We start from the raw sequence: 24097 nt of genomic DNA, 5'->3' as shown, positions 1-24097 counted from the left end.
TTTCCCTGGTGTGCCCCTGGGTCGTAGTAGCATTATGCCATCTCCTTAGGGAGTATTCCTGGACAGAGTGTACTTGTGAAAATGGCTTCTCTGGACAGTGGCTAGTAAAGGGCAAAGCTTAAAAGGTTCAGTGGTTGAGTTTAAACAATCATCCTAAAGTTCAGAGCTAATCTGAAATTTAAATTATTCAAATCTCTGTGGTCTGAAAACTGGGCTAGAAATCTTGTCAGATCAGCTCTTGGCAAAAACACATCTTTATTTTGCCCAGGCACCCTCTCTCATGGGATTTCAGAATGCTGAATTCAGGAAAAGCAGAGCAGGGCTAGGTTTTTGTTTTGTTGTTTCTTTCGGGGGGGTTTTCCAGAGCATTATCCAAATGCACAGATGGGTCTGGATTTGTTCCAATTTGAATTTGGAGATAACATCAGGTCAGTTCTTCTTTTATCGAGAGATGGACCAAAAGCAAAACCCTGGATCAGAACATCCTTGAACAGTGAGGGAAGTCCAGGTTCAAAGCAGAGCTTTGTGACTCGGACTCATCTCCAATTCTATCTGAACTATTCCACTCATCCTTATTTTCTCCTCCTCTCCAATATGTTTTTTTCTCTCTTATGTGGATCTAATACCTGCTGATATTAACAACATGTAATCTTTTTACAGCCATTTCTTGCAGTGACTTTCCTGCCATTTTAACCTTACTCTTCTGTTTCTAGAAAGATGATCATTGCTGTAAGTTTCCTGCCCTTCTATTTAGATAAGCAGATGTTCTATGGCTTTATCCTTTGTATACTCCTCAGGCATGTTCATCTGACTAGATCCATTATAATTAGGAAGTTAGTTTTACGTGTAGAATATTTGCTAAAAGAAGTGCCTCCTGAAGTAAAACATAATTGCTGGATAAACATTTGTGATAGCAAAGTTGCATCTGGACCTAAAATTTCTGGATATGTGAGTGTCTAGATCTAGGCTTTTGGCATGTGTTTATATCTAGAAAATATGAGCTAAAACAAAAGAAACGTTGTTCATGCTCCTTTCATGTCTTTGCATCTTCCAGACATGCAGCTCCTTGTCAACTAGGGCTCAGTCCTGTGAGGAATTTGAGATTAATTTGTGGTCTGTATCATTTGTAAGCAGGTCATCGTGAGTACTCAAAATTCATGATGTCTTGGTTAGCTTTGACTTGTCACAAGGTATTATTGCTACTCCCTTAGCTGGTGAGTGCAACTTTTAGAATCTGGTTACCATTACAAATATGAGTTCAAAATTCACTATTTACATATTCAAATATTAGTTTACTACAAATATTTGTGGTGAAGCAAGCAGAGTGGACACAAGTTCTTTTTAAAAATTCAAATGCAATTTTGTTTGTTTGATTTAGTAAGGGGGATTAACCAAACTGCTTGACTAATCTTGCATAACACCTGCCTACACTGTGTATGGTTCTAGCATATGGTATCAGCTCTCATCTTTCAAAAATAGTAGCAATAATCACTCAATTTTAGAAGCAGCCTCAAGGCACAAAATTTAGATCCAGGTTTGAATTTTGAATGCCCTAACGTTCACAACATTTGGAATTTTGTTGTCAGCTCTTTGCAGAGTGAGAGGTCACTTACAAACATTAATTTCTCAGTTTGAAATCACATTTAGAGCAATCTCAGGGTGTTCAGATCTTGCATTTTGGTTTAGGTATGGGGCCATTAAACTTGTTCAATAGTACAAAAGAATGGCATTATCCACAATAAACAAACAGATCACTTCACATGATCAACAGATCAACATCCCAGAATGAAAGCTATTTAAATGTGGCGTAATCTGTAAACTTTAATTTACTCAAACCAGGGGGTTTTCAGAAGTAGACAAGCATATAATTTCCAGACACTGAAAAAATAAATAATATGTAATGGTTAAAAGGAAAAAATCTAAGATAAAATCATACAAACATTTCCTCCCATGGCCAGGTAAGATTATCTGCATAGCAGTATCAATTTGTCAGAAACAGTTACCAAGCACACTTTGGATTTATATTTTGCTGATAAGAGAACAAACATGAAATGGCACTCTGAGAACATTTGCCTAGAAAACATTTCTTGGGCACCTTCTTCTTGTATTACACAGAAAAACAGAAGAAACACCAGACAAAAAGCTGTTGGAAAGGCACAAGTTGATCACTGCTCGCCAGTGATTCAGAAGTAGGAAGATCCTTGGCGTTCTCTCATTATCCCCATTACTCACGTAAACCTAGCTGTGCCATTTCTTATTGCTTGGCTTTTCATGAAACTAAAACACAGCGCAATAGCCAGATGCCAGTAAGAACTAGAACTCCTGGCTTGCTAAACCATTACGCCAGTAAATAGGCTGATCCTATTCCTGCAGGCAAACGTTTCACCAAAATGCGTTCTGAAAATGTATGTCCCTAAGTCACAAACACCTGCTGACCTTCCATGAAGACCTCACATAAGAAGAGAGCTGTGATATCCCACATGTAGGCAGCACTCATGACAATATTTTCACTTTACATCATGATAGCAACCAAAGACCCTCCCCCCATGAGGGTTGGGATACAAACTGCATTGGGCACTGATCCATACATGGGAACTCAGTCCCTGCTCTCAAGAGCTTACGTTCTAATTCAGGCATTTATACAGCTTTTCGGGAAATCAGTGTTAAACGTGACACCTACAAAGCTATCAAATTAACAGGCAAGTTCGGCCATTCAGGACTTATACCAGTGGAGAGCATTTTAAGAGCTTCTGAGCTGTGCTATAGCCATCTAGAAGCGTGTTGCCTGTCAAGTCTTGTTATTGCTTAATTATATAATAATGACTTGCTCCAGCCGTTTCTAATAAAAGCACGTCAGCAATCTCGACAGCTGAATGGCCTGGCATTTCTTGTCTATTATATGGTTTTGTACATGTCATGTTTAAAACTATGTACCTGAAAAGCAATAAAAAAAAAGTTGTGGCGCATTCAATGGAGTGGGCAAGGGTTGGTAATGGCTCAGAGCCAACAATACTACACAAGTATTTGTGAAATCGTTTCCTTAGCTTATAAGTCAGCTTGAGCTCTACATTCAATGGCACTAACACGTTCTGATTTTAAGAAAATGCTGTAATATGCACAGGTTTACATGACAGAGAAGCAGAGCAGTCCAGGGAATGGGGCACTGAAAGGATAGTCAGGACACCTGGGTTCCATGCCTGGCCTTGACACTGACCAGCTGTGTGACCTTAGGCAAGTCACTTCATCTCTCAGTGACTCCATTTCTACCACCCTTTGTCTTGTCTATATTAGCCCTGATCCTGCAACATGTAAGCTACAGATTCTATAGGCCAGGCTCCCCAGTCAGACTACATCTCCCATGCTGCACCATGGCCAGGCTTCTCCTCATTAGGAGGGGAGACTGTGGTGCATTATGAGAGATGTCAAACCAGGGAGCCCAGCCTATAGAGGAGAATAGGAGCATGACGCACCTGAACTACAACTCCCATTAGACACCATGGCAACATTTCCAAACCAAAATATTTCAGTTTCTGGACTAAATATTTTAGTTTTCAAAAGCTGCAATTGTTTGCCGGAAAAAAAGTCCATTTTCCAACCAGCTCTAATTGTTAGGCCAACTTTGAGCACTCTTGAAAATCCCACCTTTAAAATGTGTCCTATCATTGAAAACAGTTTTTAAATGTAAAAAGAAAAGGCATTTGAGGAAAGTGCCATTAAAAATAAAATTTTTAAAAAAAATTACTCGCTTCATTGGTATATGAATCCTCTGAATGTTCTTCCAGCTTCAATCTATAGCGTAGCAGGACTGGGCTTTGAGCTTTGGGACCACACAGGAAAGTTTAAACTTAGGCTGTCTTGAGGGTCTTCAGCGCTTTTCTACAGTCTGCTTTGTAGGTAAAAATGCATTAATTTTGTATCAATAAATTGCTTGCCAAATAATTAGCAATAACACAGTGCTTCTGCAACACTCCTCTGTGACGGACACCCAAGTGTCCATGGAGGTGCTTTCATCACAACCGGGAAGCATCTGCCAGTCTTCAAGAAATGATGCTTCCTGTTATCTGTAGACATGTACAATAGTTCTGGGGTTTCCAGAGGTTGTTTTAAACTAGCTACACCCAATAAAACAGACACATCTCTACACTGCTCAGCTGCTTCATGCCCTTTTGTGTCAGGTGTTTCTCTGGCTTGAATTCAGCCAGGATCGAGCGTGTGCAGAAGTCACAATCAGACAAAAGCAAGTGCAAAGCAACCTTGAGAGAAAAGAGCAGTGAAGGCTGCACGTTAACAGGAGAGAAATTCTGCTTATAAATGCACCCCGGGAAAGCAAATAAAGCACACGGTCGAAATGGGAGGTTGTGTACAAACAACTGCATCCATTGTCTGCATTAAAAACAAGGCTTTTTTTAATCTTGACAAATCACCTTATCCTTAGGAAAGATATTTAAGTCACTCCACATCTACGTTTGGATACAATCTGAGCAATTAACATAACATGAATATTTGGTTTTAGAATGCTGCATTTATGATGAAATACAAACTTTCATACTTTGCTTCAGCTGGCAACACTCCCCATTTAGAATAAGTTTTACAGCTATATAAAAGGTTACCTTTGCTTTAGCAAACTGAGAGCTCCACCAAATTTAAGTGGAGGCTAAAGTGCTTGCAAGTAGAGATAGGCTTCAACCAAAGCCCCACACCCAAGCACCACCCAATCATAAGAAAGACTGGATCTGGATCCAGATATTACCTTGTTCAGCTGGCCCTTAGCTCAGTGGGCCAAACCAAAACCACAGACTCAAAGACGTCTGAGCCAGGGAAAGTTAGGAGCTGAACTTCATGTGTCTAATCCTTGTGTTTGACTGAGCTCCACTTGATGCAAGACCCACATAGGGTGGGGTGGCAAAGGTGCTGTTACACCATCTTTGCAGTAACCTGATCCTAGGCCTGACCAGGAACTGGTTCTGTCCCCTGTGCAACTTACAGCAGCCTTGGAGGTGCCTTCACTGCACTCGGCTGCCTAGGACCCATTTTATATAGCCACACTCCATACACCAATAGCTGCAAGGGTGTAGTAGTGGAGACAGCTAAACTGATTCCGATACCTGGGGACTCCCCCATGCTAGGAAGGAGTCTTTGGCTAGTGAGATAAGCTGACTTCAAAGGCCTTTTTGTGCTGCTAGAGCAGCATAAAGGGCCATAGCAAAGCCAAGGATCTTCTGTTACATCTGAACCATCTCTCTATAATAGGCCAGACGAGAACCCTAGATTCCAATAACCCTCATCCAGTTAGTTTTTGAATTGTCCAGCCTAGTGATGCCTAGTAAAAATTAGGACTAAACACTAAGGACACTTTTCAGAGACAACGCTAAAGGTGCAACAGCAAACCATCTGAATGAGAAGGAAAGATAGGAAGAATAGTAACTGGCTAGAATGGCTCCATCAGTAGCTCTTTAATGACCTGAAAATCTAAAAAGGAATCCTACAAAAAGTGGACAATTCACTAGAGAGGAGTACAAAAGAATATCACAAGCATACAGGGACAAAATCAGAAAGGCTGAGGCACAAAATGAGTTACGCCTTGCAAGGAACACAAAGGCAATAAGAAGGGGTTCTTTAAATACATTAGGAGCAGGAGAAAGATGAAGGAAAGTGTAAGTCCTCTACTTAGTGGGGAAGGAGAGCTAATAACAGATGACGTCAAGAAGGTTGAGGTGTTTAAGGGCTGTTTTTGCTTCAGTCTTCATTAAAAGGTAAACTTTGACCAGAATCTTAACACAATATTAACAACAACGGGGGGGGGGGAGGGAGTAGGGAGGAACACAAGCCAAAATAGGGAAAGGACAGGTTAAAGAATATTTAGATGAGTAAGTTGGTAAGACTTGATTAAATTTACCCTAGGGTACTTAAGGAATTAGATGAAGCAATCTTGGAACCATTACTGATGATCTTTGAGAACTTATGGAGGATGGGTGAGATCCCAGAGGACTGGAGAAATGCAAACACAGTACCTATCTTTAAAAGGGGGAACAAAGAGGCCCTGGGGAACTATAGACCAGTCAGCCTAATTTTCATTCCTGGAAAGATACTGGAACAAATTATCTAACAATCAATTTGTAAACACCTAGAGGATAAGAAGATTATAAGGAATAACCAGCACAGATTTGTCAAAAACAAGTCATGCCAAACAAATCTCAGTTCATTCTTAGACTCATAGACTTTAAGGTCAGAAGGGACCATTATGATCATCTAGTCTGACCTCCTGCACAATGCAGGCCACAGAATCTCACCCATCCACTTCTATAACAAACCCCTAACCTATGTCTGAGTTACTGAAGTCCTCAAATTGTGGTTTGAAGACCTCAAGCTGCAGAGAATCCTCCAACAAATGACCCGTGCCCAATGCTGCAGAGGAAGGCGAAAAACCTCCAGGGCCTCTGCCAATCTGCCCTGGAGGAAAATTCCTTCCCGACCTCAAATATGGCGATCAGTTAAACCCCGAGCATGTGGGCAGGACTCACCAGCCAGCACCCAGGAAAGAATTATCTGTAGTAACTCAGATCCCAACCCATCTAACATCCCATCACAGACCACTGGGCATACTTACCTGCTGATAATCAAAAATCAATTGCCAAATTAATTGCCAAAATTAGGCAATCCCATCATATCATCCCCTCCAAAAACTTATCAAGCTTAGTCTTGAAGCCAGATATGTCTTTTGCTCCCACTACTCCCCTTGGAAGGCTGTTCCAGAACTTCACTCCTCTAATGGTTAGAAACCTTCGTCTAATTTCAAGTCTAAACTTCCTAGTGTCCAGTTTATATCCATTTGTTCTTGTGTCCACATTGGTACTAAGCTTAAATAATTCCTCTCCCTCCCTAAAATTAATCCCTCTGATATATTTATAAAGAGCAATCATATCTCCCCTCAACCTTCTTTTGGTTAGGCTAAACAAGCCAAGCTCTTTGAGTCTCCTTTCATAAGACAGGTTTTCCATTCCTCGGATCATCCTAGTAGCCCTTCTCTATACCTGTTCCAGTTTGAATTCATCCTTCTTAAACATGGGAGACCAGAACTGCACACAGTATTCCAGATGAGGTCTCACCAGTGCCTTGTATAACGGTACTAACACCTCCTTATCTTTGCTGGAAATACCTCGCCTGATGCATCCTAAAACCGCATTAGCTTTTTTAACGGCCATATCACATTGGCGGCTCATAGTCATCCTGTGATCAACCAGTACTCCGAGGTCCTTCTCCTCCTCTGTTACTTCCAACTGATGTGTCCCCAATTTATAACTAAAGTTCTTGTTATTAATCCCTAAATGCATGACCTTGCACTTTTCACTATTAAATTTCATCCTATTACTATTACTCCAGTTTACAAGGTCATACAGATCTTCCTGTATGATATTCCGGTCCTTCTCTGTGTTAGCAATACCTCCCAGCTTTGTGTCATCTGCAAACTTTATTAGCACATTCCCGCTTTTTGTGCCAAAGTCAGTAATAAAAAGGTTAAATAAGATTGGTCCCAAAACTGATCCCTGAGGAACTCCACTAGTAACCTCCTTCCAGCCTGACAGTTCACCTCTCAGTACGACCCGTTGTAGTCTCCCCTTTAACCAGTTCCTTATCCACCTTTCAATTTTCATATTGATCCCCATCTTTTCCAATTTAACTAATAATTCCCCATGTGGAACCATGTCAAATACCTTACTGACAAGGTTAACTGGCACAGTGAATAGGTGGGAAGCTGTAGTCCTGATATAGCTTGATTTTAGTAAGGCTTTTGATACCGTCTCACATGACATTCTCAGAAACAAATCAGGAAACATAGGTCTAGAGGAAATTACTATAAGGTGGGTGGCAAAACTGGCTGAGAAACCATATTCAAAGAGTAGTTATCAATGGTTTGCTGTCAAACTGGGGTATGTATCTAATGGGATCTGTCCTTTGTCCAGTTCTATTGAATATTTTAAATAATGACTTGGATAACTGAACGTGCTTATAACATTTATGGATGACACCAAGTGGGGAGGGGTTGCAAGCACTCTGGAGGACAGGATTAGAATTCAAAATAACCTTGACAAATTAGAGAATTGGTCTGAAATCAACAAAATGAAATTCAAGAAAAGTACAAAATACTGCACTCCGGAAAAAAAATCAAATGCACAGCTACAAAATGGGGAATAACTGGCTACGTGGTAGTACTGCTGAAAAAGATCTGGGGTTATAGTGAATCACAAATTGAATATGAGTTAATAATGTGATGCAGTTGTGAAAAAGCTAATATTCTAAGGTGTATTAACAGGAGTGTCATATGTAAGACCCAAGAGGTAAGTGTCCCTTTTTACTTGGCATTGATGATGCCTCAGTTGGAGGTATGTGTCCGATTCTGGGTGCCACACTTTAGAAAAGATGTGGATAACTTGGAGAGAGACCAGTGGAGAGCAACAAATTGATAAAAAGGTTAGAAAATCAGACCTGTGAGGAAAGGTTAAAAAAACTGGGCATGTTTAGTCTTGAGAAAAGAAGACTGAGGGGGACCAGATAAGCGTTTTCAAATATGTTAATGGCTGTTACAAAGAGGACTGTGATCAATTGTTCTCTGCATCCACTGAAGGTAGTACAAAAACTGTAAGGAGCTTAATTTGCAGCAAGGGAGATTTAGGTTAGATATTAAGAAAAACTTTTAACGAGAGGGATAATTAAGCTCTGGAATAGGCTTCCAAGGGAGGTTTTAGAATCCTCATCATCGCTGTTTTTAAGAACAGGCTAGACAAACACCTGTCATGAATGGTCTAGGTATACTTGGTCCTGTCTCAACACAGGAAGCTGGACTAGATGACCTCTCAATGTCCCTTCCCATTCTACATTTATATGATTCTATGATTCTGTGATGGGTTCGGTCACAGAGATCCCCTTGGGACTATCACCTGATGTGCTGAAATTACCTCTGAGCCCTTTTTCCCTGCCAGCTTGGGACATCCAGAACCCTGCCTTGTTGAGCCAGACTCCAGCATCCAGACAGCCAGCTCCCAATGGGACCCAAACCCCAAATAAATCCATTTTACTCTGTATAAAGCTTATACAGGGTAAACTCATAAATTGTCCACTCTCTATAACACTGATAGAGAGATATGCAAAGCTGTTTGCTCCACCAGGTACTAATCACTTATTCTGGGTTCAGTAATAAACAAAAGTGATTTTATTAAGTATAAAAAGTAGGATCAAGTGGTTCCAAGTAATAAGAGACAGAACTAAATAAGCTACCAAGCAAAATAAAGCAAAAACACGCAAGCCTAAGCCTAATGCATTAAGAAACTGATTACAGGTAAATCTCACCCTCAGAGATGTTCCAATAAGCTTATTTCACAGACTAGACTCCTTCCTAGTTTGGGCCCAATCCTTTGCCCTGGTACAGACCTTGTTAGTTCCAGCAGACATCTTAGGTGGTGACTAGGAGTTTTCTCATGACTGCTAGCCCCCTTTGTCCTGTTCCACCCCTTTCTATAGCTTTGGCACAAGGTGGGAATCTTTTGGCTCTCTGGGTCCCCACCCCTTCTTCTAAATGGAAAAGTACCAAATTTAAGATGGATTCCAATATGGATTCCTGTGAGACCCCAGCCTCCACTCTTCCTGGGCTGGTCCACACATGCACAGGAAGGTTTGTAAGTAAGCAGAGCCATTTACAGTTCATTGATTCTGAAGCACCCTTAACGGCTTCCACTTAATATGTTTACATCAGTAATATAAGTTTATATCTTACTCTTCTAACTCCAGACATAGAAATAACACATGCAAACAAATAGGATGAACACACTCAGTAGATTATAAGCTTTGTAATGATACCTCACAAGAAACCTTTTTCATAAAGCATATTCCAGTTACATCATATTCACATTCATAAGCATATTTTCATAAAGCATATGGAGTGCAATGTCACAGATTCTATATGCTGCAGTTCTCCCTTTTTGCACAGCCTGAAGGGTATATTAATCCACAAGAAGTCCAAACTATACATCACGAAAAATGCCGCATGAGTTTGACCAGCAATACTGTATATGTGATTCCCCGCCACTTCGAATATGAGGAATATGTAAAATCTGTGTAAGCTGATTCTTCCTCATGTCTTTTATATTACTTTTTTAAAAGTGGATTTGTTCTGGTCACTGTGCAGCACTCCACGATTGATTTTTCCCCCAGATTACATCAAAGCCAAGTTATTCTAGTCCATAGATCTCACTTTCAGATCTAATGAAGAGAGCTATACTGAGTGTTTTTTTCTAATAAAGAACTAATTGATAAAAAAAATCAAATGAAAAACAAAATATTTAAAGAGGTCTCTGGTAAAGTAAATACAAGGTTTTTTTCTGCATTTTATTAGTACATTTACCAACATATTAAAATAATAAGGTACAATACCTCCGAGAAGTAAATGCATGACTTAATTAGCCAGCACAGAAATGCTTCATCAACCTAGAAGCATTCATTTACTTACCCCTTCACTGCTATTTCTCTGTTAAAAAAAATAATCAGCTATGGAATTCACCAGAATTATGCCTGTAAGCAAACCATTCACAAATAAAAATTACTTATGGAAGTGATGTCAACTGTTGTTTTTGCGATTAAATTATTTAGTAAATGGATCAATTATTTCTGTAGTGACTCTGTCTTCCCCTTTTGCCTCTGGGTATCATTTAATCCTGTTACTGATTTCTGATCACTCCATTCCATTATAAAGGAGATAAGGTAAGAAATAACGTACATGCTCTACTAAATATACAATCTGGGTCTTAGTCTCCAAAATGGAGATCCTAAACAGGATAAAATTAAGAGTTTTAAAACAGGAGTATTACTGGCTCTATCATCAGAATTTTAACAAACTCAGTCTATCAAATACTGTAAAGCACATTCAATGACCAGGCACGCAGGCATGCCACCTAACAGAACAAAACCAGCACACAATAAATAAACCATTCTGGACAGGTAAAGCCAGTCCTGCAGTCCTTTCTAGGTAATGCAGGATCAAGTGTTAGATGTTACTGTCAGGATTGATTTTTGTATCACTGACAAGAGCATTATCAATGTTTACAAAAAGGAAAAACACATATAACTGTTTCTAAAATACCACATGCTGCCAAAGAGAGGCCCGAATCACCTCCCTGGTTCTGAACACCTGTGAACTTTGGAGAGGTTCTGGATCTGGCTCCACAAGCTGGCATCTATCTTTATAAAAGGCTGAAACAAAACCACTCACGCAAACAACGAAACTATGGGTCTATATCTGGGCACCACCAAATCTAGTTTGCATCTGAAATTTGCAGCTCAGGTACATCACTCAATGCAACTTCCTTTCTCACCAAGGAATAATGAAAACGGAGAAGAGAAAAAAAAGGGTAATTCCTTCTGCTGGGCCAACTTCCCTTTGTTCCTTTTTCTATGGCCCCCTAGTTCATCATTTCATCTTTTCCATTGAATAAAGGCACAGAGATCTTAGCAAACAGGCCATAAAAAGGTAACCAAATGTAATCAAATTACTCACTGCTCTCTTGATATTCTACATAGCATCCTGTCATCTGCAGCTGATCTTGACACTCGCATCACCCACTCTGACACTAAAGGCATTGTGTCACTTTAACATTGCTTCAGGATCACCCTGTCTCTTCTTAACCAGATTTTGTGAGCTGGGAAATAGCCTCTCTGGCAGCAATTTCATTTACTAGGCAGAAAGCTGGTGAAGTCTCTAGTTTTATACCTAAAATATTTTCAGCTTCCATCATTATTTTTTCCCAGTGCTCATGAATAACATTTAATTCATTAAACACGTGCAGGCAACCATAGGATTTTTGCAGATAGTCCAAAATGATATGTTAACCAGAAGCCATATTTTCTAATTGAAACAATGACGACCTGAAATGTTAAAATTTTCCCTTATCCATAAGAAAGTTCATGTATTATCTTGGGAATAATGTTCAAAATACTTTGGGTCATCACACAAGAGCTGAATGAAAATTGCCACCAGAAGCAGTACATTTGTGATTGTATTGGAGCATGAGCTTTCGTGGGTGAATACTCACTTCGTCGGATGCATGTATTCACCCACGAAAGCTCATGCTCCAAAACGTCTGTTAGTCTATAAAGTGCCACAGGCCTCTTTGCTGCTTTTAAAGGTCCAGACTAACACGGCGACCCCTCTGATACTTGACATTTGTGATTGTTTCAGGACAATTCAGATTTTAGTCTCGTTTAACATCTTGCGGATGTACAGATCAAATCTCCATAGAGGGGAAAAAAAAACCCTCTTTATAGTGATTCTGTCTTTGCTGACTTTCTCATAAGAGCATCGGGTATAATAGAACTAAGAGTCTTTTATGAGGTCAAAACCTTTAAATCACATTGCTCGATCTATAAAGGGAGAAGGCCCTGAACAGCATGGGCCTGAATATTCCTTTTATTATTTGTTAAGTATCAACTCTTGTCTTGGTGCTTTACCAGCCACAAAAATTAAGGCAGTCCCTGACCCCAAAATGATGACCAAATGAAACAAAAAGGCAAGAGCTCAAAATGGAGATGGGCGCTGTTGTTGGAAGACATCAAACAGAAAACTGCATATGCACCACTGACTGGCAAAAAGCTTTCGGGAGCCAGTCCACATGGCAGAACACAATTGTTAGCGCTAGTCAAAACATTTTTGCAAAACGTTTTTTTCATTAAAAAATGCTGCTTTGCTGAAGCCAAAACATTTTGTGGCGGTATATCAATTTTGATGACTTTGTAACAGGAAGGTTTCTGCGGTCCCAGGGTGGACTCTGGTTCCTAAGAGAGGAGAGACCCCTGCAGACTGAAATTCTGACTGTTCAAATCTGAAAACAGGATGTTTCAAGACAATTCTTTTTTATGGAAATGTTTGAAAGGCTTTGGTTTTGTTCCAGTGCGGAATGAACTCAAATTCCAAAACCTCGAAAACTGTTGTGAAGTGGAATTGTTCTCCAGCCAGCTCTAATAACAATACAGTATCAGCAATGGGCCAAGACCAGTTTGCTGTGAAAGTTATCAGGCGTTGCTCTTCACTACAAAGCTACTTAAACCCTCAAAGGGGCACCACAAAATGTTTGTGGTCAGGGGTGGGGGATGTGTTGGAAAAGGCGAGGAGGTTTGGGCTTTTTTGCAAAACAGGTAAAAATGAGATCTCCTTCCCTGTTCCCCATCCTTAGACCCAGTGGTAAGATTTATTAACACTTACTTGATCACCGGGGCAATTTACAGAGCAGGCTGGCAATGGAGATGGTAGCAGGAATGTGCTGCAGATAGTTGATGTATTAATATATATTAGAACCTATAACATAGAGGCAGATTTTTATTTTGTTTTACTTAGGTGAATTGTCACCCACATTACAGCAGCTTTATAAATTCTATGAAATTCTGTAAAATTGGCAAACCTTTCTAGTATCATTATGAACATTTTGCAAAGACAAAAGTATAATTTTTACCCATATTTAGCTATCCCTCTAAATGCCTCAGTAAATTAATCTTTGACCAGTTTTACTGTCTCTGAAAACAAATCTGGAAGTCGTCCCCCACCTTTTCTTTTAATAGTTAAAAACTGTGAACAATGTACTAATACAAATCATTTGTTTCTATCAGTGGTTAAACATTACAGTAAGTCCAAAGAAGATCAGAAAAGATGTAGTTTTCTATTTTTGCTTCAGGTAGAGATTGCCTTCATAAATTGCCCAGGGTTGCAAACCCAGCATGGCTTACTGAGATAAACTGCTAAATATGCACAGGTGGGTTGGTCCAGCAGATATCTGATCAGAAAATACTTTTTCAAAAAAGCTGTTATATTCATCAGTCTTCTTTATAGTGCACTACATCATGCTGTGCTAGCCCAAAACACAATAACGCAGCCCCATAAACTAGACCTTGCCTGTAGAAAGTGTCTGGTTGAAAGAAGAAAAGGGTTTAATTATAAACCAAGCACAATATTATCCATAATACTCTTGCGTATATTACACAGACACAGACACATTATATATAAATATATATATATATATATATATATATATATATATAAAATAAAATTGATGTGCCCTGCCAAGCCTTTAGGGATAAAGCGGTGGGAGCGATGAGCTGATCAGGTATGAGGGACTGAGGATTTAAGGTATGCAGTAGCCCTGGGGGAGAAGAACAGAAAACAGTTATCTGAGCACACGTGGTGGAGAAATTAATAAAAAATATATTACTATAACAATATCAGGATGTTTGCCATTTTTCCTTGGTTTCAATGGTTCATTTAATTTGCAATATAAGTGGTAGGATTCAAATGCTGCCTGCAAAAGCTCTCTCATGAGGAAGAAAAGAGGGCCTGATCCTAAACCCAGAACAGACTATTAACCACTGGGATTCTTTGTAGTAAATATAGATCAGGGGAAAAATTCACTTGCCTGCTCTGTTACCTTTATAAAGGGAATGGAGTTCCCAGTTAGCACAGAGCCAGCGTAGCTGCCTTCGAGACCTCACTCCCAACAGGCTCAATTGCAGGATCCTGTTGGGGGCAGGGAAAGGGAGTCCCCAGTTGATGACCCCCTTCCTTACAACTGAACTGAGCACAGTAGAGAACCTGGCTTCAGAGCTTTAATCTGCACTTGACGTATTATGACTCAGACCCTCAGCTGGTATAAACCAGTGTAGCTGGACTGGATTTCAATGAAGAGACACCAGTATACATCAGCTGGGGATTTGGCCCTATAGAGGGGGCAGGTCTGAGCTATCTGGTGTGGTACGTTAAATAGAGCGTAGGTGTGTAAAATACATATATACAGGAATTAACACACCACATCAAACCAGATGTCTAGTCTGCCTCTGACAGTGGCCTTTCCCTTTTACCTCAGGATTGCCGGTCTTTTGCTCACAAAGCAGAAAGTTCCCTGCCCAGTGGCCCCTATAAGGAAAATTCTGCAGCCCACATTCTCTCCTGGGTCAAAAACTGCCTAGTGGAGTGGAGTGGGAAGAGACCTCAGGGAACTGGCTACAGCTCCCTAATTCTCCAACTGCCCCGGCCCCAGCATAAGTTAAAACGGCCTGGGGGCTGTGCCAACACACACTAACAGGCCTCAGCTGAGAATTAACAGAGTCAGGCTATACCCTACCCCCAACATGCTCCCTCCCATCCACTATACTGGAAGGAGGGGCAGCTGATGCATGAGCTGGTTAGACCACTTCATATTGGGTGACCAGATGTCCCGATTTTATAGTGACAGTCCCGATATTTGGGGCTTTTTTTTATATGGGCTCCTATTACCACCCACCGTGTCCCGATTTTTCACACTTGCTGTCTGGTCACTCTAACTTCATACCATCTGATAGCTCCCCTAAACTGGGGTAATTCTCAGATGTCCAGTTAGAGTCAGGCGAGTCCACTTTAAGCCACCTGAGTACAGGGGCGGCTCTAGCAATTTCGCCGCCCCAAGTAGGGCGGCACGCCTCGGGGGGCGCTCTGGCGGTCGCCGGTCCCGCGGCTCCAGTGGACCTCCTGCAGACGTGCCTGCGGAGGGTCCGCTGGTCCCGCGGCTCCAGTGGAGCATCCGCAGGCGTGCCTGCGGGAGGTCCACCAGAGCCGCCTGCCGCCCGCCCGGCGACAGGCAGAGCGGCCCCCGTGGCATGCTGTCCCAAGCGTGCGCTTGGCGTGCTGGGGTCTGGAGCCGGCCCTGCCTGAGTAGTGCAAAGAGGCAGGCTCAAGGGGTGAGAATTTTGCCTGTATCTTCTCTCCCATACTGGATACTGGCCTGTGCATGGTTCCTTTTGCTTTTGAACAATGAAGGCTGATCTTTAACTGGTTTTCTGTTTTAGACTGCTAGGTGTGTACTAAAGAACTGTGACCTAGCATTCGCACTTGTCAGCAAAAATGGCAGTGAATAATTGATTTTCTGTAGAAACCAGTGTTAGTTAGCAATAACATGTAATTTATTATGGTGATAGAAATCACTCATGTATTGAGAACCTAACAAAATAGCCCAATTTAACAATCTTCTCTGCAGTCTTATGACTATGTAAATTTTTTCACTGCTGAGGTCAGACTTCAGGATTCCAGATCCTTTTCATGGTGTGCGTGTGGATGTAGGTGTATAGATAAATAGATAGATACAGATATGGGGTGAGAGAGAAGAGTGTGTGTGTGTGTGTTGTGTTTTAGTAGGAAAATAATACTGTTAACTGGCACAGAATCAACCATGTGCAAGGGTTTAAAAGCGAACAGCAACTTGAGCTAAAAGCCATACAGGATGAATGTTTTATCTTTACAAGATCTGCTTATAGACTTGATTCTGTAAGGTGCTGAGTAGCTTTGATTTTAGCAGGAGTTGTAAGTGCTAAACATCTTGCAGGACTGGATACTGTAATAGAAATTAATGGATCCCAAGAGATCTCTCTCCAAATCTGAGAAGAAAAGCCACAAATGCTGCACAGTACAATCCAATAAATGCACGTTTTGGCTTCCCTGATCACGAGGATTAGTGAAAGATGACAGGAATTGAAAGCGGCTTACTGCTGTTTACTACTGTAATGAAAAGGAAAAGCAAAGTGAACCATTATAGATTAGCTGTAACAAAGCTGCTAGTGTCCTGAGCTACTGTACCAAAGCAGAGCTGTCCCTTGCCCTTTCTTGCAGAACATGTATTTGAGAAACTGAAGACCTGCACCCCTCCCAGCTGCTCTTCCCCTTATGATTTAATTAATTTATTGTTGACTTTAAGAGTGGCATACAAGGGCCTGCTAGTCTGTGCGTTTAAACAGAAGAATATAATAGGATAGTCTACCATTTGTTTTTAAAATGGCAGTCAAGTATTAATCCATATCCAGGAAATGACCATAACAAGCCAAACACTGCAGTCATTACTCACTTAGGCCCAAATTTGTAAAGATATTCAGGCACTGCTGCACTCAGCATTGCAACACTGATGTAGGAGCCTAAATCCCATCAATAGCCAATGGGATTTGGGATAAGTGCCTAAATCCCTTTTAGTAATGACATTTAAGCTCCTAAATCAGTTAGGCATTACAATGCTGAACTCAGCAACACCAAAATACCTTTAAAAATCTGGGCCTTTGGCAAAACTACCACTGACTTGTATCGGAGATTTGTTTGCACAATGGGAGTTTTGCTTATTTGCCCCAATGGTGAATGCGCCTTGCTTTCTTTTTGTGAATGGTTCAGCATTTTGTAGCTTATGCATTTAAAAATATCTATGTCATCTAACAAAAACAAGCAAACAAAAGAAGGGAAGCATGGAAGGTATGACAGTATTCTAGCAAGGCTGTAAATCGTTTCAGCATTATTCTTATCTGTTGATAAGTCAATACTGAGCTGTAAAATAACTGTTGCTTATCAGCTACTGCAATTGAGAAAAAACACGTTAGAGTCTCCATGCTGAAATTAGCATGGGAGTGAATGGGTTCTACTGAAATAATGTATCCTTAATATTAAGAGGTGAATCCTGTACTCCTTAGTCTATATGGAAAATAATGGGAGTCTTGCCTGAGGAAGGAGAGCAGAAATTAACACTAGATACTTGACCAAAAGCATCCAGTTCTCTTTGATTTAGCTCTTAGGCTAGAAATCTTGTGATGTCAGGCTCTCTCTTGGGATTTCAGGGCTTTCCCAGTTCTGACATGATGGGAACAAAACCAATAGTTCTTTTGTATTTTATCTTCCTGGTGACACCAAAACCAGGAAGTGTAGAGCTATGTGACTTCAGATTTTTAAAACCTCAAAGTTTCATTCCAAACCAATTGGCTCCATCCTTATCTGAAACTCAGAAGTTGAGATGTAGTTCATCTGTATAATCTGAGTAATTAATTTAAAACTAAATCAGACTAAAGCACTGGCTAATATACTGCAGGGAACAATCTTGCATTGGCGGGGATGGGACTGGACGACCTAATAAATCTTGTCCACCTCTGTTTTATGCTGTTCTAGGATTTTATGACATATACAAAAATTGTAATAATTTTACCTTTCTGTCACATAGGAGATAAACCCACATACCTATCAGCTGAAATACTGTTATCTTTACTTCTTTATCTTATATAATCAAAGATTTTACTTTGATCTCAATGGGAAAAAATGGAAGACACTACCAGCCATATATTCCAAGTTGTCTCATATTTTGCCCAGTGGAAATAGACGTTAAGAAGAAACCTCGAGTCTTTTTCTCCCAAAGTCTACAAAATCAAATGCATCATGGGATCACAGGAAAATAGTGAAGAGCCTCTTGTCAGTCTTTGTACAGAGCAGAGTTGTTCATGGCTTTGAAGAAGAACAAGCTTACCTTTGGTCTTCCTGGACAAAGGAAGAGTAACCATAAAACCTCTGTGCACATGTTCTCTTGGCTTCTTCACTGATAAGGGTACCAACATACTTCAACACCTGCCTGCAATTCTAGCAAAAAGCTCTGAAGTCTCTTCCTTGGGGTGCTGCTACACTAACCTCCAACATGAAATGGTTCCATGCAGAAGATCCACAAAAGAGCTACAAACTCCAAATCTGGGAATGATCTGGTGAAACCCACAAGGAGTCAGGGCAAAGCCAAAGTACAGCTGTGCATACCCCACACTGGAAAAACAAAGGGCCAGATCCTCAGCTGCATCAGTGCTGTGCATGGCACAGCAGAGGTGGTAAGAAACCACCATGACATCTCCCTCCTCCCTGTTACCTATGCAATCAGCCCAAGGTGTAACTTACAGCAGCCTCTGAGCTGTGTTTGGCTCCAAAAGACCTTAACGGGATATTCAAGCAGCTGAGGGAGCAACAGAACAGAGGAGCATTCTGACCATGCTCCCTTTCCCAACCCTTACATGCCACCCACATTAGGGACCACAAACTGGGGGCAGGTCAGTTACATTGACTCCTTCCACTAGGAGGCTCCCCAGGTAGCTAATTACATCAGCATTCCAGATGCTTTTTCAGAGCAGTACAAAGGAACTGGGGAGGCATTGGAGGGGTGGGCAGTGAATATCTGCCCACCAGTATAAATGCTAAAAATAAATTTATGCTGCTCTGACTAGATTAACTTGCTCCTGTCAAAAGTCCACAGTGATATGGAAGAGGTAAACTTGTTTGTGGATGTTTAATCACACAAGTGCTGGGGTCAGGGAAAGACGTCATCTCAGCTTTGGCAAAGGTACCTGGAACAGTCTGCCTCATCTTTCCACGCACTGTGCCCTTTACTGCCAACTCTTCCATCCCAATAGGTCTAGTAGTGCAGTACTCTGCACCTTCCCCAGCACAGTTTCTGCAATACTTTGATCTCTTTGGTGTGTGGCTATAGCCATGCCCGCTGCTAGTAATACATATTTTTTCTTGTGACTGAATAGTATAATACAGACTAACGTACATAAATCAGGTTTAAAGCACCCTTTTGAGGATCTTAGCCCACTGCCCAACATTTTATCACAAAGGAGAACATAGCACCCTCTGTTGGAGTCTATTTTAGGTCAAGGTGAGATAATGTGCCAGAAAAACCTACACTCAGAAATCTGGGGAGGTAGCATCATAGAAAGTGGAGCATGTTTGAACTTCACAATTGGGAATTTTGAGGAGCTGTAACTCCCTTTGAGTTAAAAATCTTTTTAAAGAAGTTAGACTGTGCAGATGAACATCTTTTTAACTTTTCTTTAGTCTTTTCTCATTAACATATTAATGCAAACAGACATGTCGCATCACTTTTCTCATGGACTGCAAAAGGGATGCCTGAGGGAGTTTGTCTGCATAGATCATTATCATCAGCTTCTCATTTGTGGTCTGGAAGTTTACAGTGAAGACACTCCACTTGCTCATTATGAAAAATGATCACCAGTAGTATGAAAGAGGAAAAAAGATCTTGCACAGTACTATAGTTGGCCTGGGGGAACTCAGTTTGTCACCAGCACTCTGTATATATCATTTCTCCTACAAATATCCCTGCATAATTTAAAATGAGACCCCATTATTTAAGTGTTTCAAATAAAGATATAATTCTAAATTATATGACAACTAGTCCATGATAATTAACTTTTGGTTCACTATCCAAACCACTAGTGCAGATTTAAAGACTGTGTCAGAGTCAGCTAATTCAATGAACATTTTTACGACAATGAATTGGTATTTAACTAAGATGACATTCACGCGGAGAAGGGAACGGAACTGTTCAGTAGCCCCAGACCCTGGCCCAGGGATAGATTTCACCTTACCAACTTTTACACACATTCGAGTGCATGTTCACACACACACACACACAGAGTTTGCCAGCCTGAAACAGATATTAATTACAGCAACAAAATGCATTACTGTCAACACAGTTATTCTACATTAATAACTATGAATTGTTGTTTAAAACATTTACTGAGGCCTGCCATAAGTGCAATAAGATGGGCCAGTTTGATAACCTACAGGTAAATGTTATACGCTACCAAGCAATTAATTAATTCAAGGCCAGATTCACCCTGGTGGAACCAGACTTCTGGGGTGAAATCCTGGCTCAGTGAAGTCAATGGGAGTTTTACCATTGATTTCAAAGGGTTCAGGATTTCATCCATGGGCCGTACTGGCAGAAGGTCTGAGCGGGATCATGATGGGACAAGCCACCTACAAGCCCTGTTTCACTTGTGGGCCCAAAGCAAAACCCCAAAACTGACCTGACACTCCTGGGGAAGGGAGCCGAACCACATACTTTTACAAAAGTCAATGATTAATACTATTGGCATAAAAGCAGAGCAATATAATCTATGTTTACACATAGCTCTTAATTCTTAATACATGTTTCCTAGAACTTGGTTATTTTTAAAATGAATGGTTCTAATAAATCAAATGGATGGTTAAACATATGTAGTGGACACAATGTAAAGCATTACCAAAATATGCTGGACTGAACGTGTCTGATCATTTCTACCGGTATGCTAAAATCAGATCACCAATATAGCCTGTTAGAACCACCCAAGCAAATTAAATCAGTGCAGCATGGCATTCTTGAGGACAAATCTGAATTCTGAACAGAAAGGACGGGATTTTCAAGAGCACTCAGCACTTGACTAACTCTGCTCCCATTAAAAGTAAAATGCCCTAAATATTTTAGGGCCAGATCCTGCATCAGGATCCACTAGCATCAAGCCTCACTGAAGCGAAAGGGACTCTGCACAGGTGCTGGGGTCCATGCTGCCAGATTACATTGCAGAATTGGAGCTTTAATTTGTGCCTTAAATCTTTTTTCAACATGTAGGTATTCTATTCCACTAAATCATTGTGCAAGGAAAAATGAGATGTTTTCATTTTCTGCCAGGTCAATCTGTAGTTGTCAGGAGATTATTTCATTTTAATAACAGAGCTTTTACTCTGACAGTACAATGAAGATGTATTCCTTTTCCCCTTTAAAGTGATGCTCTCATTTCATATGTCTATTAATCTAAGCATTTCTTAGACACCCTCCACCAACTTGTCTAATATTTATTTACACACACACAAATAAGTTGACTTTAAACTTTTTACCATAATTTAATTCCATTCCATTATATTTAAAGTTCAGTAACATTCTTTCCAGAGCAGCCTACTTAATAAGGTTAGTCATTGCAGCCAGCTTGTCCTGCATGCGTTGGCTTAAAAATATGGTGCATTCCTGTTATGTTTGTTTCTTTGAAATACTTGCACAGATCAAACATACCAGTATTGAATAACCAAAAGTGTATCACAAAGCGAGTAAAGTGAACTCACTGAGCCTTTTGCCTGAGTAAGGACTGCAAGATCAGGTCCTTAATTAGTACTTCAGCATTTTGTTAAACACATTCAGATATGCTTTGGGTCCCAATAACAGAAAATAGGATCTAGTGTATGCAAGCTGTTAAATTTAATGCAAACCAAGGCAATGGTTGTTGATACCAAATATTTAATGCAAACTATCATAGCAGGCAGAGAGATTTAGGAATAGAATTTGTCCTCTAAAGGCAACATTGTTTATTACTAGGATTATTGTCAATGGAATCTCAGCTCTGTGAAACATCTTGCTAGTGAACATGCTTTACAAGTCCCAAGCAAGCAGCTCACATTTTTCTTTCTAACTATATTATGTCGATATTCCACCTTCTCTTTTTCAAAGCTTTTAATCTGAATAGAGTCTTGACAGCTTTTCAATACAATTACACTAACGTACATGAACCTTTCCAGCCATCACTACCACTAAAAGGCTATTATGAAATGATTACCATGGAATTGCAGCTGCATTAGGGCCAAGGCATTTGCAGAGACTCTCTTTAATTTAAGTATCAGAGAGGTCGCTGTGTTAGTCTGGATCTGTAAAAAGCGACAAAGAGTCCTAAGGCACCTTATAGACTAACAGATGTATTGGAGCATGAGCTTTCATGGGTGAATACCCACTTTGTCAGACGCATGCGCATTCTGTTAGTCTATAAGGTGCCACAGGACTCTTTGTCTTTAATTTAAAACTCTTTCACTTATCTGAAAAACTTCGAGATGGCGGTGGCTGGTTACAAGGGACGGGTCAATTCTTACAGGAATGAATCCTTCGCCCATTGAAGTCAGTGGCAAAATGCCCACTGAGTACAATGGTGCAAGCTCAGCATAATTACCTGCATAGAAAGAAGGAATTCTGTGTAGGAGGTGATGCCAACAGAAACAGAGATGCACCCTCAAATTGAGTACTCAGGCCTCTCCTCTCAGATTGGCCCAAACAGTAACTCATCTTTCACTTTGACTGAAAAAGTACAGGAAGCAAAGCTGATTACTGCAAACCCCCTTCTTAAAAGAACAAGGAGCCTGCATCATGGTGTGGTCCTCGCCTGAGAATAAAGGAATTCGTTATTCCCAGGATACCCAGTGCCTTACGACTTGGTCCATTATTGTCCTGTGCTTATAACACTGTGTTATGCGGGTGCATCCTTGGAGCTAAGAGTCCCAAATCCAGCAAACTGAGCCATGGCTACAGCAGAGAGTCAGGAAGTCAGTGCCAGTTAAGACCATTTCAAGGCATCCGGACGCATCCACAATGTTTGACATTCAGAGAGCTGCTCTCCTCCTCTGGCTTAGAGCCACCACGCAGCTTCGAGTGCAAGTTTGAGATGTCTCTCAAAACCGCACTGGAGCTGAAGTCTGACCCGGCTGGGGAAAAAGGTGACCCCCAAAAAGCTGAACTCGGAGGCTGCTCCCTGTTTCCTGCAAGTGGGGTGAATCCCCAGCAACGTGAATACCCCCGTGCACCGCTCCGACCCTCCCCGCTTCCCCGGGAGCGCAACAACCAGCGGGAAAGCAGCCTCCTCGCTCCAGCAGCAGCAGCATCCCCCCACACCCGGCCCCGGGCCGCCGGGGTCCCTGCACGGGGCACAACCACTCAGCCCCCCCGGGGGGGGGCTCTTCATTGCTGGAGTCACCCGCTCGGCTCGGCGGGGCGGCTGCAGCTCCGGCTCCCTTACCTGTGTCGTTCTTCGGGGCATTGCGCCCGCCCTCGCGGGGCCCGCCCGCCCTCGAGACGTCCAGCCCGGAGGCGGTGGCCGCTGGCATGGCTGGGGCTGGCGCCCGGGCTGAGCGCGTCCCGCAGGTGCAGGGCTCGGCGCCTCGAGCTCCCGGAGCGATTCGCCGCCCAGCAGGACACGCGGCGGCTGCGGGCTCCGTCCCGACTGCCCCGGGCGCGCAGCCGGGCCGGGTTCGGCCCCTCCCGCCCCCGGCAGACGCGCTCACTTCTCCTTCCCCAGATTCGCTGCTCTCACTTCCCCTCGCCGCCTGCGAACGGCAGCAGCGGGGGGGGGGGCTGGCACCTGGGGGAGACCCCCCCGCCCCCGAGCTGCAGAGCTACCCGCTTGCTCAGCCTGCAGGAGAATCGGCTCCTTCCAGCGCCTTTGCGCTCCGGGACCCCTGACCGCTTGGCAGGCAGAGATTTGCAGCCAGCCAGCTCCCCTGCTGCTCATCGAGCCGGGCCAGGCGCGACAGCGGCTCCTCCGCAGCGGGCACTACAGAGGCTGCGAGCCCCGGCCTGACACTGAAGAGGGGAGGGAGGGTAGAGGCAGGGGAGAGCCTGGGGACGCAGCTCCCCAGCGCAGCCCGACCTGCTAGGGAGCC

The 24097-nt window shown here is 41.9% G+C and overlaps 1 protein-coding gene across 1 annotated transcript in view; it reads right to left on the bottom strand.

The window, feature by feature from the left end:
• Window positions 1–23893, bottom strand: part of SUSD3 (sushi domain containing 3) — a 51195-nt gene extending 27302 nt beyond the window's left edge. Inside the window, exon 1 of the mRNA XM_045024625.1 lies at window positions 23455–23893. Within this exon, the coding sequence (XP_044880560.1) occupies window positions 23455–23542 (88 nt within the window). The 5' untranslated portion in view covers window positions 23543–23893. The remainder of the gene's footprint in view (window positions 1–23454) is intronic.
• Window positions 23894–24097: the final 204 nt, after the last annotated feature.

Source organism: Mauremys mutica, chromosome 7 (genome assembly GCF_020497125.1).
Source record: "Mauremys mutica isolate MM-2020 ecotype Southern chromosome 7, ASM2049712v1, whole genome shotgun sequence".
Classification (NCBI taxonomy): domain Eukaryota; kingdom Metazoa; phylum Chordata; order Testudines; family Geoemydidae; genus Mauremys; species Mauremys mutica.
The sequence above is the reverse complement of the archived record's forward strand: the minus strand, read 5'-3'. Positions and strand labels throughout refer to the sequence as shown.